This window comes from Drosophila nasuta, chromosome 3, assembly GCF_023558535.2.
Source record: "Drosophila nasuta strain 15112-1781.00 chromosome 3, ASM2355853v1, whole genome shotgun sequence".
Classification (NCBI taxonomy): domain Eukaryota; kingdom Metazoa; phylum Arthropoda; class Insecta; order Diptera; family Drosophilidae; genus Drosophila; species Drosophila nasuta.
The window spans coordinates 2877724-2893800 of NC_083457.1; the positions used below are offsets into that span (position 1 = coordinate 2877724).

At 38.4% G+C, this 16077-nt stretch overlaps 1 protein-coding gene and 1 long non-coding RNA gene across 3 annotated transcripts in view; one reads left to right on the forward strand and one right to left on the reverse strand.

Annotated features, from left to right (window-relative positions):
* The window catches only part of LOC132792185 (heterogeneous nuclear ribonucleoprotein L), a 144886-nt gene that overhangs the window by 99602 nt on the left and 29207 nt on the right, over positions 1–16077 (forward strand). Inside the window, 1 exon segment of the mRNA XM_060801440.1 lies at positions 8475–8522. Coding sequence (XP_060657423.1) covers positions 8475–8522 — 48 coding nt within the window.
* LOC132790520 (uncharacterized) lies at positions 1139–2237 on the reverse strand. 2 transcript variants are annotated; one of them, XR_009632808.1, is made up of 3 exons: positions 2062–2237; positions 1823–1991; positions 1139–1761 (listed from the first exon to the last, which is right to left on the reverse strand). It is a non-coding gene; the product is annotated as an uncharacterized LOC132790520 (long non-coding RNA). The 2 variants fall into 2 exon arrangements; XR_009632807.1 differs by having other exon boundaries at positions 1823–1958; positions 2062–2231.

The following is a 16077-nucleotide window of genomic DNA, read 5'->3' on the forward strand; positions in this document are numbered from 1 at the left end:
ACGAAACTGACACACAAATATTTCATAAACACACCGAGAACACGATGCAATTAAATGACAAAGTTTGGCAAAAACTACGACAATTTTTCACAGATATAGATATTATTCGCATGAAAGCGAAGTTTGTGAGATTATTCTATGATTACTTGTTCAAATGCTGTTTCTTCTCTTAAGGGTGTTATTTTCATATTTAAAATTGTTCTAATTCCCTGACAAATATTTAAGCTGCTTGCACTTTCTTTTCATCTGAGTAGAATTTACGAAAGTTGAAAAAAACTACCTTTTTTAGAGCGTAGTTCTAGAGAGTGCTTTACCGAAAGGTTAGTTTTTCTTTTTTTTTCTCTTTCTTGGCTTCAATCTTTTGATTGCCTACAGGCGCAGAGCAGCAATAAATTTGGTCTTCGTGTTTTGAGCCCAAGCGGAAAGCGAGGCAACAGCTGCAGCTAGCATCAACTGCCTCAGCTGCATTAAGTTAATGTTTGCCAGGACTTGAGTTTGTTCATTTGCGAGAGCTGCGTACAACTCAAATAAATGTGTCGAAGGCAGCTAATTAAAATCAAAAATTGTGACGAACCGCATGAGACACGGCGAAAACGCAATTAGTCAGTTTTTGAACGTAGTCGTCGCGTTTAAGAATCATTTTGCACATCATTTCAAAGCTCACCATAAAAATAAATCACGCATACGCCACGTTATGCGCGCTTTTGGCCCAGCAGCAGCAGCCAGGCACATTCATTGATTTATGTGCTCCAAGATATTCGCAGTGCAATTTTTAAGTAACTTTTATTATGACAAACGTGTGGTTTGCTTTTGCCTACGTGGCATGTGTTCGTTGGTGCTGTTTTTTTGTGGCCAACTTTGCTTGTTTCTTGGCAGTAGAAGCAGCTGCGTTGCGCTGACTCTTAACTTGTTTTTGGTCTATTTATTTTGTAGCTGCCCACACTTGATAAATGGTCCACAGTGAAATGGACACTTAATGGAGCATGTGCTTTGATGTATCTAGGAAATTCAGTACGATTTCTTTGATCGCATAGATGAAGTAATTTAATCTGGTTCCAATAATCAGACTATTCTGTGATCTATTTTAGGAGAGAATCATAAAAATAAATACACTAAACACATTAGAGAAGTCTTAAAATTTTTCACTAGATCAATATAGGATTCTAATTGACTTTTTGCAGTTTAAGAGTTAAACTGAGATTTAAACATTTTTTATTTTGTAATTTTTTTGAAGTTTTTTGTATTTGTATTTTATATTTTCGCAACTGTTGTCTGAGAATGCCTTATAGTTCTTTGTTGTCCTTTAAGGAATGCTCTTCTACAGAGATGTCTTCGTCGGGGTTGTAGTAATAAACATAGCACTTTTCAGATCCGTTCTCAATCAGGCAAAGATAACTTGGCTCACTTCCTTTCGCATTTGGCTTTGAATTATCACGCTGTTTTTTCGGATCTTCTTCGGTTTTTGATTTACCTAAACCGTTGACCGAGCACCAAACGAGCAGCTTATCAAACAAATCCACAACTTTAGCGCCATGCAGCATTTCCTTCATCACTATTCCACTCAAGTCCTTCAACATGGATGAGTCAATATCTTGAATCTTTATATTTTTGACTATCTGATCTGCACCCGCTATAACACTCAATTGTAGAATGTCTTCCTTGTCGAGCAGCGGCTTTTTTATTAGCATCTAGATCGCCCTCGCCTGCAGTGCAGTAAGTCGTTAAATTTATGACAGACAACAGTACCATGAATAACAATTGCTTGAAAAATAAACAAATATTTGTGTATTGGATTAGACAAAATAATAGTTCCCCCACTTACCATAATTTCGAATCAATTTGTTTTAATGTTTTTTTAAGTAACTCGGATCTTAGTTCGCAATTTGCAATTTAGAATGTGTTGCATGCATCAACAAACTTTATTTGGTACAGTTTTCAAATTAGTTGGGGTTGGCAATCTGTAATAAGTGGAATTAAAAAGCTCAAACAATCTGCTTTAAGTGTTTCCAAACTTTTTCAAACGAGCAGACGGTATAAATATTGCACTGACATTGACCTTACCTCTCTCATCTCAATTGGAATTGTGTTTGGTGCCATAAACGTGGAAAATTGAATAAATAAATAAAATACGCGCCTCCAAAAGCAACGGCGGACTTCATGCAAATAGTATTGGCAGAAATGAAAATAGAATTATCTGAGAATGCGGCCTCTGTTCTGGTCGAAACGTATCAAATTTGATTGGATAGGATTGGTTGCCAGTCGTGGCCTGGCCTGGTCTGCATCATAAATAATCTAGCGGAGCAAATGCAATTTCACGTATCCAAATGCTTGATAGATTTCAATTGTTGATTGTTATATGCAATGCATTTTCATACCCGCTAGCCATAGCTTTTCAGGTCTTTATTTATTTGGTTGACAATCTGGTATATTTTCTAGCTATGGTATGTGTTACATATGAAAGTATTATATAATATAGTTTTTGGTATATTTTGTGGTAGTATTTAAAATTCAGTATATTAGTATATATTTAGTATATACTATTATTATTTAGTATGTTATATATTACTATATTATTAATACCACACTGCTTAGCCTTAATTAAAAATGTGTAGCCGATTTTTCACAGTCAAGTTGGTATACATTTTTACATTAGTACATTTTTATACCAAATAAAGGTTTCGGTATAAATTTAGTACCAAAAATACCTAATTGCTCAGCTTTTATTTAGTCGAACACATTCTTTAGTGTTTGTATTGGTAAAATACTCTTTTTGAAAGTCTTTTCAGTGGGTTGTATGTTTTTCGGTTTAGAAAAACAAGTATTTTCGGATTTTGACGGCCTAAAATAGCTTACAAGGTATTTACAAGTCAATTAACACTTTGCTGCTGCAATTTCTACTTGTTATTCTTCGCAATTTCAATGAAATTGTTCACACAAATAAAATTGGCAAATTATGCAATGGGGGTCGGTCTCTTTGTCTCTATAACTATTTGTTTATTTGAACATTTGTTTACTTGATCTCACCGCTGGCAGAACGAAAATATGCAAGCACTTTTATACTTAGCACTGATCTATATAAAGTATATACTACTTATAGTTGTGCATTGAATATTTTTGTAGCATTTGTTTATGACATTTGAACAGTTTGTGGCGCAATTTTGTGCATTTTCATTGCTGTCGTGAATAAAATGCGCTTTCCTTGAGTGTGTTTTCTGTAATGAATATACTCATTCAAAGTGACAGCCGAGATAATTCGAAATTATTAATGTCCAAATTTATTTAAATGTGTGTACGCAATGATCAATTCATTTTCCCGATTTGTCGCCAGGGATTAAGCTGTAAATTTGCTGACACGTTTTGAGAGCTACGGCAAATTAATGAAAATAATCAGTATTTGAATTTGCAATATACCATATAATAAAATTTGACACTTTAAATATTCTTAAATTTGCATTTATTTTTACGCTTGTTAAATTTTTAAATTCAATTATGTTGCTTGTCAATTAGAATTAAACCAGAGTTTTCACTCTGCTTCTCCTTTTGGTTTTTCTTCTTTCGTCTGTGCTTACATAAGACTTTCGTCCAGTTGACGTAGCTTAACAATTTCCTGTTGTCTGAGCCGGTCATAAGATTTTCACTTTTCTACAGTGATATGTGACAGTTATGGCCCAAAGGAGATGGCAACAGAGTGAGAAGAGAGTGAAAGAGGGAGGCAGCCTGGGGGGTTCAGGTTCAGTTCGGTTCAGGCTTTAGTTGTTGGTTGGCCAAAGATAATGCCAAAAAGTGTGTGAAAGTTGCCAAGAGTTTGTCATGCAATTAGAGCAACATGCGACCAAAAGTGGATGACAACAACAACAAGAGCGACAACAACAGCAGCGATGAGGAAAGATCTGGGAAACTCAAGTCGCGACAGAGCTGTTGCTGTCTAAAATGCGTTTTCCGTTTGTGCCGCAACTTGAAAATCAAGTTTTCCAATCTTGTTGTCCGTTGTGGAAATAAAAGCAACAATCAAGCGAACCAAACGTGGTTTTCACCAATTGAGCATGTTTGCTCTTGTTGTTGTAGTTGTTGTTGTTGTTGTTGTTGTTGTTGTTGTTGCTTCCTTTGCGATTGAAATCGAAATCAATTTTGGTATGTGCACTGTCCATAGAGCCATTGAACCATGCTCATCAAAGCCAACGTAACCAACATACTTCCCTCCTCTCCCCTACCTCCCCTCATCGACAATACAAACAGCCCCCATTTTATCGAACGTGTGTCTTATGTAAGCAGTCGGCAGTCGGCACTCGGCGAGGGGAACTCGATGACTTTTATTTGTGGATATTTTTGCAAAGAGTGCAAATCGAAATATGCGTAAGTTTGTGCCACCAAATAATAGAGAAAAGGAAGCCAGCTACGAGAGAGGGGAAGAGAAAACATTGTTGCAGCGAAAGTTGCCCTAGCTTTACACACTAGAGGATATGACTGTGGATGTGGCTATTACTATGATACTGTTACTGCTAGCTCTTGGCCATAAATGCCGCTGCTGCTGGCCATAAAAATGCGGAGCAATTGCCAATCGCACGTTAGAGCCACTGACAAACCGGACAAAAGGAAGTGAATGTTGAAACAATGTTGATAAAATGCAGCACAAAAGAAAAGCCAAATAAAATATGTGTATTTTAAAGGGAAAACTCTTTTTTTTTTCGAAATTTAAGCTAGTTGAATTATCAACTGTTGGAATATTATTGGCTATGGCATGCGATGTGTGTGTTAGCCTTGAGAATTTCACAAATTTATATAATTAAAATGTAGACAACATTCTTAGAATACCAGATGCCACAAAATGTGCTGCACCACAATGAAAATTTAATGTAATTTAATTTAAAGAAAGATGCGTCTAGTCTGTCTGCAGTATAATGACTCCTCAGTGTGTAGACCATAAATATGCCAAAATAACAATGGGGTCCATTCGTGGCAACTGTGTAGGTTTCTCTATTTCTCGTGTCTCTGGCAGTGCTGACAGGCAAATCTAATAAGCATAATGAATGAAACAGCAGCGAGAGAGCAGAGCAAGAGAGGAGGGGAGAAAGAAAGTGGTGGGAGACACAGCAACCAGCTGAGTTTCTGTTTTCGCTCAACGTGTTGAACTTGTGCTGTCACCTGTGAAGGCAATGACAAACCATCACCCCCTAAACCTCCCTGCAACTGTGACTGTGACTGTGACTGGGCCATGTGGCATGTGGCATGTGGCAAATATGTGTATCATGAAATTTACACCGCATTTCGGCTGTCCGCTCGCTCTCTCTTGTTGTGTGCGCAATTCTTTGTCTTTTGTATGTTTAATTAATTTCTATATTAGATACACTTCATTAAAATGGATTTAGTTATGCATTTTTGCCTCTTTTGTTTGCTATTTCTGTCAACAAAACACACAAATGATTGAGTTGCGCAAATGTGACATAGTTATGCCAAAAGAAAAAACTACTTGTATCTTATATCTGAGTATTTGTATCTATTAGATGCATTCATAAGACATGCGCTAATGCCTGCTTAATGGCTTGTAAGTGATCTATGACACAGACTTGCCACCTATCTAAGCTTAAGCCTATATATTCATTTAATTCATCAAATTCCGTTTCAAGTGGGTGATCCCAACCCCAACCTCAGCCTTAGTTACAGATACTGTTACAGTTTCTCATCCTCTTCTCTCCTTGACTGTTGTCAACTCTGGCAGCAGCAGCAGCAGCAGCAACAACCCGGTGCCAAGCAATTAACGCACTTTGAGCTGCACAGAAACTGGGTCAAGTGTGTGAGAGGGGAAAAAGGAGGAGGGTGTAGTTGGAGAGGTTCACTAAAGTTGCTGAAGTGCGCTGGCACTTCTAGTCGTCTAATGAAATGCATTTCAGTTCTCATTAGGCAGGCCATTTTGTGATTTAACCATGAAAGCTGTAACACTCTCTCTATCTCTGTGCGTAACTTATGTGTGTGTGTGTATGAGTGTGGGTGTAATAAAGTACAGTTGTGCTTGTTAAAAGTGTAACTTGAGCAGCATAAATTAAATCAGTGTCAACTTTAGTTGAACGACATTTAAATCAAGGCTTTATGTTTTAGATAACAGACAAATATTTATAAATTAATTTGTTGTCTCTTTAAGGCATTTTCAATTTAAATTTCAACTTGATGACATTTACTGAGCTACATTTTCTGAAATAACGAAGACAACCACAACAACAATCAAAACTCAACATAAAGCCTAATGGCAAGCCTTCGCCAACGTCAACGACGTAAAGCAAAAACAATTTTCTTGCAACAGATGAACAAAAAAGAAACACACAAACTAAAAAAATCGGTTAAAGTGCTTTTCTATTGTGTGTGACCCCGTCTGCTCCTGTTTCATTCATTGTGTTAATTTTGCATACAATTAAAGAGATTTTTTTCGCCATTGTTGATGCTAATGTCGTGGCTGTATTCGTTGTTGTTGTTGCTGTTGCTGTTAGTACTTTGTTTATGGAACTTGTAATCTTCTGGCACTTAATGCAATTTTGATGTTTCTGCGTCACCTGCTGTTGATTTCCAGCAAACAAATTGTGCAAATAAAACAAAACTTTGCATTTGCATTTGCGGTTAAAGTTTCCATCGTTGTTCTTCTACTTCTTGTCGCTGTTGTTGCACATTCACCATTTTTTTTTTGCGCTCCTTGGACAGTGCAAATTTTCTTGCCACATTTTACAAATGTGTTGTGTGCCATCGCCATCTCTCTTGTACTTCACCTTCCCTCAGTTGTCAGTTGCATGGCATTTTTGGCACTTGCCACAATGGCCACGTTCCACACTCACACTCCACATCCAACACACACACACACACACACACGCAGACAGACACATATGCATTGAGCATGTCGAGTCATTCTCTCTGCGCGCTGTTCCATGCCCATGAGTCCCGCCCCCTTTTAAAAAGGTGGCAAACACGCAACGCATGTGGCATGGAGCCTTTTTGGCAGCATCCTGCTGCAACTTTGCTTTGTCATGTGCAATATTTCGTTGCTCGGCGCTCTGTGGCAAAGTGTCTTTTGTTCAAGAAGTCGCTGTAACTCGAACCCTAAAAACATAGCATGCGGCGCAGCAGGAAAAGTGTGAGAAAAACAAAGACAACTGAAATTTCATCCTTAGTATTTAGGCAAAAAGCTTGCGAAATTAGTTGTAACGGAAGTTGGCTAAGAGTTTTCGTTCTTGGTTTGTTTTTCGCCCAAAACCTAAAAAGCAAACTACGAATTCTCGCAAAGTTGTCCTTTTCAATATATGCCTAAAAAAAGAAAGTTAGTATACTGAAAATCCCAAGAATCGAAATATTTAATTTCTTCATCGATTCTTATCGAATTGATTATCGATATGTTTGATTAAAATCTGACCACACCTCAGTCTGTATTGTGACGTTGCACATGTCACTTCGAGTGAAATTAATTGAAAGTTTATTTAATTGGATCCGAGTAGACTCTGTGAATTTGAGACCTAAATAAAAACAACGTCGATGAAAATCATTCAACATTGAGTCGGCTTACTGAAAAGTGTTGCTTAAAAAAAAAAAACTTTAGCGAAAATAAAAGTCACGTGAAAAAAGCAAATCATTTATTTTGAAAACTGTTTTAAAGTTGTTTGCGAATTTCGTGCGTAAGTGTGTTGAAGAAAGCGCTAAAACAACAAGATACGAAGCAATATAGTGAAGAGCATTTCTTGTGACACGGTCTATGGATAACTTAAAGGGCAACATCACGGGCGCGTATTTGTGGCAACCACCGCAGCAATCGCAGTCGACGCTAATGCAACAATCGTCGGTGCCACCGCCACCGCAACAACCGCCGGCAACGCCGCCATTGCTGAATTGCTTGCCGCAACCCGTGCGTCGCTTTGCCGGCAATAAGAATTACAATTACATGCAGAGTCAGGCACAGGCGGCAGGTCTGTTAATGGGCAGCGCCACACCTGGTGGCCATCTGATGGGCTTGGGTGGCCCATCGGACAACCCCAATGGCTATCGCAAGCGCCAACCGATGCCAACTGGTTATAGTCCAGCTGGCTATCAACATAATGGTAAGCGGCGCAAAACGTGACAAAGCAGAAAAATAGTTGTATGTGTGTGTGAGGTGACTTGACACATTATTTGTGCAGTGTTGTAAAATGCAGAATTGTATGATGTGTTGTAAAACACAGCATTTGGTGCATCAGTATTTACCGTGGATTGTGCAGTGTTGTAAAACACGGCATGTATTTTTAAGCTCTCATCTTTACCTATTATCCAACACAACATTTGTCGCTAAACACATTGAATAGCTATCCAAATTGAATTGTACTACTCACTCACTGTTTGAATGGTTTCTATACAAAAATATATATAAATACATATTGAAAATATTTATATATATTTCCCAAGTATTTCAACAATTGAACAATATAACTAAACCACACATTTTTCTCCATTTTCTTTTCTATTTTCAGGTAAGTCGCTGTTTTCTATACCCGAAAATGTTGTTGTGCTTGAGAGCCGTAAGTACATTTGAAACTAAATTCACAATATATTCAATAAACACACATAATGCACCCAATACACAACACACCTACATACAAAACACAAATACAATACACACTACACTACTACTATTACACTTCATTCATTTTAAGGCCAACAATTGGTATAAATCGAGTGACGTTCCAATGCAATTGTTTAGAGAAAATGTAAATAAAACAAATACTGAATGGAGATCAAAAGCAATGAATAATTGCGTTTCGCAATTTATTAAATTCATCTCCGTCTCCCTCTAGTTGCAAATTGCAATTTTCTTTCTTTTTATTTTTATTTTGTACTTTTTCTTCTTTTTCCTATTATCGTACATTTATGAATTTTCAATTGCATTTTGCTTTGCCTTCGTCTCTATTATAATGCTGATGACGCTATCAATTTTTATTTGTTCGTCTTCGGTTGCCCTTTTTGCAATTTGCATAATTTTCAATACACCCGCAATTTTCATGGGGAAAAATACCGTTGAATGGGTTTCGAGTATTTTTGGAAAATCTTCTGCACTTCAGCACGTGCTCTTTGGCACTAGAATTTTAGCATTATAGTTATTGACGTATCTTCCTTTGACCAAAATGCAACAGATATTGCCAAACAAGCAAATAGGAACTCTTGAATTTTCAGAGAATTTTCAATTGTGACAATTTTCTACGCAGCATTTCGCATTATTTTGTGTGGCTAACAAATTGCAGCCATTTTCTTAATAGGCCGCAACAAAATTTAACGCCCAACTCATTCGAGAATGTCATAAAAATATTAAATGGCCATTTAAATAATTATGTGCTCTCAGAGACACACAGACACACGCGTTGTCTGTAATTAAAATAAATGTTTTTGAATCTCAATAATTGGCAAATAAATTAATTTTAATTGCTAAACTGAGAAAATTACGTTTTATATGTATACAAAGACTAAAATCGAATGTGCTGAAGAGAGAAGAGAACTTGCACGATTCTTGTTCTCTTTAGTTCTTCTCTCGGATTTATTTTTGTATAAACGATTTTGTGTGTTGCTTTCGACTAACCAATTGCGAGCATTGGCCACGCCCACATTGGCTGGCTGCCCCCCGAAAGCAAATGTCGCAGGTGGCGAGAGATGGCAGAATAAAATGAGACGGCAAAAACACTTAAAAATACATAAAAATACCAATGGGCTATTATTCAAGGGGGTGGGTCACATTCTTTTTTTGCTCAGTATTTTTTTTTTGTCAAATTTATGGCTGCCGTGTGAAGATTTTTACTCAAAAGATGTTGATGGCTTTTCCAAGGGATCAACATGAAAACCACTCAAGATTTATGTGCATGTTCATTAAAAGCGCCAGCATTTTTTTGGACCCCCATCAGCTTCCCTCTTCACACCCGCACACACACACACAGGCAAACCACACACACACGTGTAAATTAAACGCGCGACTTTATTTGCTGTGGGCGCATATTTTTGTCAGGGGTTATCAGTGGTAGCCAAAAAGGCAAAGTTCAGTTCTGTTTGTTTATCTTTCGCTTGCTGCTGTGCACAGCTGTTGGCCAAACAGCAAGAAAAAACAACTGATACACATACATATGCATTTATATGTGTGTTTTTGTGCGACTTTGGTTGCTTAATTTCAGTTTTTGTAGGTGTGAAGTTGTTTGCCGTCCCTCCTCCCTCCATCCTCCTCACACCTACACGCACACTCTCAGTTGGTATTTGCCCTCTGTTTTTGTTGATTGTGGCTTACTTTTCCTGATTGGCAGCGTATGTCCACTTTTCTCTCACATATGTGCGCCTATATATATATATATATATGTTTTTCTTCTACTTATTTTCATTATATTTTCCCCTGCTGTTTCTCTTGATATTTGTTTACGTAATGCGGAGAGTTTTTTTTTTGCTTCTGCGTTTAGTTTATTACATCCAGGCGCAACTGTAATTAATTGAATTAACTTTTTTTGGATTGTGGGGAGAACTTGAAATTTGCTTTGTAAATAGTTGAAGTACGTGTGAAGTGGGCTTTATTAATTTGTGTAAATGAAAAGCAAGGAACGCAAATGCCATGAAATTATTTAATTTTCAAATTGCATTTTCACATACCTGAATGAATTTCATTTTTAAGTAACGGACTCCCCATTGTGCGCTGCTTACCTTATGCCGAAAAAAATAAATAAGAATCAACAAATTTTTGAGCAATCCTTCGCAGTGGAAACTGTCGCTCGTAAATCATTTGGCTGCTGCTGGCGGCGGCAAACAAAAACTCTCACAATAAATTAATTCATAGTGAAATACACAACAACAAAAAGAACAATTTCGGATAACCACAGTTGTAGAGAGGCCCCCAACATAAATATAAATTGTGTCGCTTGCATTTTATGGTAATTCAATAAATTGAAAATGACAAATTGTGTCGTGTTGCGGTCGCTTGAATGGCCTCAGGATTAAGCCAGCGACCGATTGAGAAAAGTATGGCGAGGGAAGGAGGGGGGAAACACCCACACATACACAACACACACTCTAGTTTGTAGAGAAGGGATGCGAAAATGTGTTGCGACAGGCGCATAATTAAATCCATGTTGGGGAAACAATAAAAGTTGCCATTCGCAAATGATTTTAAAGCTGTTGCTATTGCTGTTGTTGTAGGCCTGAGAGAAGGGCGGCGTGTGGGCGTGACGCGTTCGCTTGGTCGAAACATCAATCAATCAAAAGCGATCAATCAAACTCTTGTCAACAAGAAGCAGCACATGGACAAAGAGCTGCACGCATCCAGCTGATGATGATGCTGCTTCGGCCGCTGCCTCCGCTTCTTGCCGCTGCCTGTCGCTAGATGGCGTGTCGAACAAGAAAAATGTCGCGCTGTCGAACCAACTTTCTGACTGCCAGCCACCGCCTCCGTCTCCACTCTTAACGAGCCGTAATGGGCAAAACGCACCACCCTCTGAACCAAGAATGAAACTATTGAACCAAAAATGTTCAAGTGGTTTTTCATGGGGAGAGGAGGAGAAGGAGGCGTGCAACTCTCTCTCACGGCACGCAATATTGCGTCGATTATCTTCAATCAAATGCACGTGATTGATGACTACTCGTCGCAGTAGCAGCACAGACTATGGGATAATATCACGTCTATATTATGATGCTAGCTACTTTCAAGTTTTCAAACTCTAAACAATGCCAAACGCAATTCATCAGCATCAAATCAGAGGTTACAAGAAAGATGCGACAAATATTACCTTAGGTTATGACACGACTAAAAAAAAAGGGCCCAAGTGACTTTGGAATTGTTTTCTAAATACGATGTAATTGCTTTTCTAACTTTGGAAATAATTCTACATTTTACGTATAAATTCAATTTAAATTGATATTTTTGATTCATTCATGATTTAGAATTTAGAATTTTTAGTGAATGTCAGTTAAACCTGTCTGTTATCTTCATCCTTATAATTTTTCCCGTAAAGTTGAATTATTTCTTTGCGTTGAACATGCTCGCTGAAAGAAATTATAATTTCATTATTCTTCTTTTCAATTTTTTGTAGTCCCTTTACTTTCACTTTTCTCTAATATTTCCCATCATTTGCATGCAAATCATGGAATAAACGTTGCGCATAATCAACAAACAGTTACAGTTCACTCCATTCTTCTTCTTGCCACATCCCCACACACACACACAGAAGTAATTGACCACATGTAGCCAGGCCAAGTGATCCACTATGCAATGCTTCCTTTTCTCTTCATTTCCCCCTCCTTTGGTCCCCTCTGGCATCCACGCATAATTTGCCTAGACTGCTGCTAAATGTTGCTGATGATTTTCTTTAATGTTCCATTACATATTTTTATGAGGCAAAGTACTAAGGCCACCCGCTACTCCCACTCTTCAGCTCCCTCTCTCTCTGCCCCATGTCAAGCAACCAGCTGCCTGTCTATGGTCACATTTGCCTAATTTATTCCGACAGCCGCGTTGCTGCTGCTGTTGCTGCTGCTGTTTGCTACTTCTAATAATTTGTAATTAATTTTCGCAGCTGGCCTAAGGAGAGAAAAACTGTAGCAAGTTTTCAACAACATTTTTGCCTATTCATAAAAAATGTTTTCCACATTCTTTTTTTCCTACATAAAGTAATTAATTTTGCATTTAACTAATGCGTTTGGCATTTTACAAAAGTTGCCACTTGCAACGCTGTTGCTGCTGCTTTTGCCCCTGTTGCAGATTGCGCTCGCTTATAAATTACAATATCAAAATTGTCCATCAATTTTGGCCATCGCTTGTGCAGCAACAGCAGCAACGAGCACGCTAATGCCAAAAGGCATTATCGATTTTCGCTTTTTTCCACCCTCCACAGTAGTTATCAGCAACAGTAGCGAACACAAAAAGAGAACAAAAAAAAAAAACTAGTAAAAAACGAATGGAACCAAACTGGCAACTTAATCAATTCGAAACGAGGCCCTAAGCAACCAGAGCAAATTGTCGCCCACTCGACTCGTTGCTGCGCAATTTGTTTAATAAATAAAACAATATTTGTGCCCCCCATTTACAGTGGGCACTCGCCAAGTGCAACATTTGCAGTAAGCAAAGTCACGTCGAGTGCTCACTGTATTTGATTAGGAGCAACACAAATGATGGCCATTAAGTTGCGAAAAATGTCATAAGCTTGGAATACTTACTAAACCAACAAATGAAAATGGAAGGAAGTGGGGTGAAGGTGAAGGTGAAGGAAAGCAAGCTGGCCGCAATGGCAATACATCAAACCGCAAGCTAAGAGGGTGGAGAGAGTAGAGAGAGTAGAGAGTGGAGAGTGGAGAGTGTGGTTTAGGGTAGTTTTTAGTGGGACAAACAAACACGCCATGTTATCATCGAACTATCTATCGCATCGTCGGTACTTTGGTCTATTGGCATTCCCTTCGCTTTGCTTTTCTGTTTGGCAACTCGATTTCGATAGGTATTAGATGTGTGAAGCAGCTTGGTTGGGAAAGAAAAGGGGAGCAACCGTAGGGGGAATATATCTACAAAAGTAGTCAGAAATTGAAGTGAAATACGAAAAGGAACTGGCAATGGGCAGATTGTTGATAGACAAAATTGGGAAGTCTTTGACGACACAAATATGCTAGAGGGAGAGCGGGAGGCAAAGAGAGGGAGAACACTGATTGCAGATGTGTGTGTTTGCATGCCATTAAAGCGCAGCAACGTTGACCATAGCTTGCAAAATGTTTACCAATGCGATAATTAGACCAGGCCAAGAGAATGGCAGACAAGCCAAACGCAGTGTCAATTTGCTGTGCACACACACTTCTCACAACTATAGAAGAGAATGTGTGTGTGTGTGTGTTTGTGTTTGTGGCCTTTGGCAGCTCTCTGTTAACACAGAGCCAGAACAAAAAGCAACTTAAATGGCATTTTACGCTTCTAATTATGCTATTCTATCTCTATGCGAATTCCCTGCAACAATTACACGAGTTTATGTTATTCAAATCCGCCGTAAATGTAATTAAGCTCATGAGTATTAAACGTAAATTTATTTCGCCACCAACTGGCGAAGTGGCTTGTTAAACCTTGCAACGAAATGATAGCAACAAAAATTGTGGAAGCTCACTCGCAAATCCTTTTTGCCTCATTCTCTGCGTGGGCTAATTTCTACCAAGGGGGGAATGAGGAGTGAAGCGATGTTGAAATACTTGGAATTGGGGTTCGGTTTCTTTGGTCGCGTGTCGCATATAAATTGGCTCATTGCCTGCTTCTTGTGTGTCGTAATTTCATTTTGATAAGCATTCGCATTTCGCATTTCTTTGCGTTTTTTTTTTCTTACTCCTTTGCCTTCTTATTGTCGCGTATTTTGCATTTGTCTTGAATAGATTTGAAATATGCATAAATGTAGATTTTAGAAGCGGAAGAATAAAGATTTATTGTCTTAGTTCTGTATATAAATGCTGTATATAATAAAGCGCAGTGCATATAAAAAAATTAGTCGCATTTAACCCATTTAAATGTATATAATAAGTATTATAGCCAAATAATTTGCTGAAATGAAATATTTCTTTCTGCTGTTTTAAAAATTTCAAAATTAATGCAGATTTATTTGCATATTTGAAAATATTGTGAGTATATATTTGCATATTAAATACAACATTTAAATGCTTAATAGAAATGTACAAAAATAAAAATATTTATTTATCGAATCTTAACAAATATTTTAGTATTGCATTGAATTTCAAATTGATCGGAAATGATGCTTCCTCTGTCCCAAAATATTCCTAAATTAATGCTAATAATATTGTGAATGTATTCAATAGTCATATCCTAAGTTGTAGCTCAACACACAAGCTGTATCCAAAATATTTTGCTATTCCCCAAAGCAAATCAGTTTTGCTTTATTCGCAAATTTTATGCGTTGCCGAAAAGTTTATTGTAAATGTTTGTTGGTCTGCTGCTTTGGCATCGACAACATTAAAAACCAATCAAGCTCATTGTCACATAATCAGCTAATACACACACAGACACATATATAGTCCATCAGTTTAGCTATCCACACATACAAAAGCGAATATTTTTTATAAAATCCTGCCGCTTGGCTGCTATCGTATGACGCACACACACACACAAACAACGCAGTCAACTCTTTGCTGTCACATAATAGTTTTGGCTTATGAAAACAAATTCAATTTGGAAGCTGCTTATGGAAATGTTTATGCAAGACGTGCACAAACTGGGGGAAAATACAGGGAGTAAAAGGGGGTGGAGAAGGTGGGAGCGCAAGGGGAGGATGGCTGCAAAATTAATGTCACATGGCAGAGAGAAGTGAGCTCGTAGTGTGGGCGTGGGCGTTGGGCGTGGCTGCAATGCATTTTAGTCAGATAAACAAGCTGGTTGACAATGCTACAGGAAGCGCAGCAAACACTGGAGGAGTGCGAGGAGGGAAGGGGAGGGGGATGATGATGATGACTCTTGGTACAGTTGCGCAGCGAGTTGCAGCAGCAAAGTTGACTCTGACAAATTGAAAATCATTGAACAGCGAAAGTAAAATGCACACCTAAGCGACAACAGCAGTGTGTGGAGCAGGGGGAGGAGAGCGTGGAGAGGGAGAATGGGGGTTGCGCAAGTAACGGTTAACGGGGTAGATTACACAATGTGGTAGCTGTTGTGGCTTAGTGAAAAATAGTGTAGCATACATTTAAGCAAATTGCAATTAAGGTTAGCAGCGTTTGCACAATGCTTTGTTTGGGCCATGCGATATGCCACCATGCCCCTATTGGCAACGCCCCCCTCGCTCCTCCTCTACGCCCCCGTCTCGGCAGTTGCTGGCGTAACCATTGCCATTTGCCGCTCGACAAAGTGCGCCAATATGCCACAAAGTATGCAACAATTTGCAGCATAAATACTTTGTTCGCTTCAAGTGGGTATTGCTCTCCCCCTCCCTCCTTCTCTCTCTCTCTCTCGGACTCTCTCTTTCGCTCTTATTCTACGTTATGCACTCTGTGCAATAAACGCCACATAAATGTTGCATATGCCGAATGGGTTGCATTTTATTTATCCTGGCTTTTGGCTCCTGCTGTTGCTGTTGCATGCCTCCT